This window comes from Penaeus japonicus, unplaced genomic scaffold (genome assembly GCF_977035675.1).
Source record: "Penaeus japonicus unplaced genomic scaffold, GWHDUDI00000001_assembly GWHDUDI00000035, whole genome shotgun sequence".
In the NCBI taxonomy this organism is placed as follows: Eukaryota; Metazoa; Arthropoda; class Malacostraca; order Decapoda; family Penaeidae; genus Penaeus; species Penaeus japonicus.
The window spans coordinates 20,565,354-20,566,332 of NW_028234437.1; the positions used below are offsets into that span (position 1 = coordinate 20,565,354).

The following is a 979-nucleotide window of genomic DNA, read 5'->3' on the forward strand; positions in this document are numbered from 1 at the left end:
AAGAGAGCAGGGTCATGCACCTCAAACTCATTTTCGACCGCCTGGATGATCTCTATCTCGACGAGGAGGGACAGTGTTTGGTGGAAAAGGTTATCATCGCTGGACCAGGACCCATGAAGCTGCAACTCCTCGAACACGTCCCTAAGAAGTGGGTCGCGTTCATAGACCCAAACCCAGTGACCCTCGATCACATAGGAATCACGGGATTGCGCGATCTGACCGAAATGCTGGCGGATAGGTGCAGAACCGTGTCTAAGAGAGAGGAGCAGCTGGAAAGGGAGCGATTGCGCAAAGAGGAGCGTAAAGAGGTGAAGGGTCAACAGAGGGGAGGCGGCAGGAAAGAGCGTCAAGAAGAAGCCAGGGAAAGGAAAAGGCGAGAAATAGAAGAAAGACTTGAGAAAGAAAGGCGCGAGAAGGAGCAAGAGTAGACTCCGAAAAGGGGCAAGGGCAATGGTAGGGGGAGACGAAGGTGACCCTCGACCTGATGCTCACTGCAAAGTGCCCGTTCTCTCGCTTGGTCAATGTCAAAATATGAAAATTAATATAATGAATATAAATTGAATGTAAAATACGAGAATACTTATTACGATACGATACGATACAATACATACATACAATATATATATACATACATGCATATATATATATATATATATATATATATATATATATAATATATATATATATATATATATATATATATATATATATATTATATATATATATATTATATACATATATATATATATATATATATATATATATATATATATATATATATATATATATATATATATATATATATATATATATACGAGAATACAACAATACGATATAATACATACATACGCTATAATGCATACATACAATATATATATATATATACATATATATATATATATATATATATATATATATATATAATATATATATATATATATATAATATATATATATATATTATATATATATATATATAT

At 32.8% G+C, this 979-nt stretch overlaps 1 protein-coding gene across 1 annotated transcript in view; it reads left to right on the forward strand.

Annotated features, from left to right (window-relative positions):
* The window catches only part of LOC147467576 (eukaryotic peptide chain release factor subunit 1-like), a 1,415-nt gene extending 806 nt beyond the window's left edge, over positions 1-609 (forward strand). The window contains exon 1 of the mRNA XM_086531252.1: positions 1-609. This exon is cut by the window's left edge and continues 806 nt beyond it. Within this exon, the coding sequence (XP_086387378.1) occupies positions 1-428 (428 nt within the window). The 3' untranslated portion in view covers positions 429-609.
* Positions 610-979: the final 370 nt, after the last annotated feature.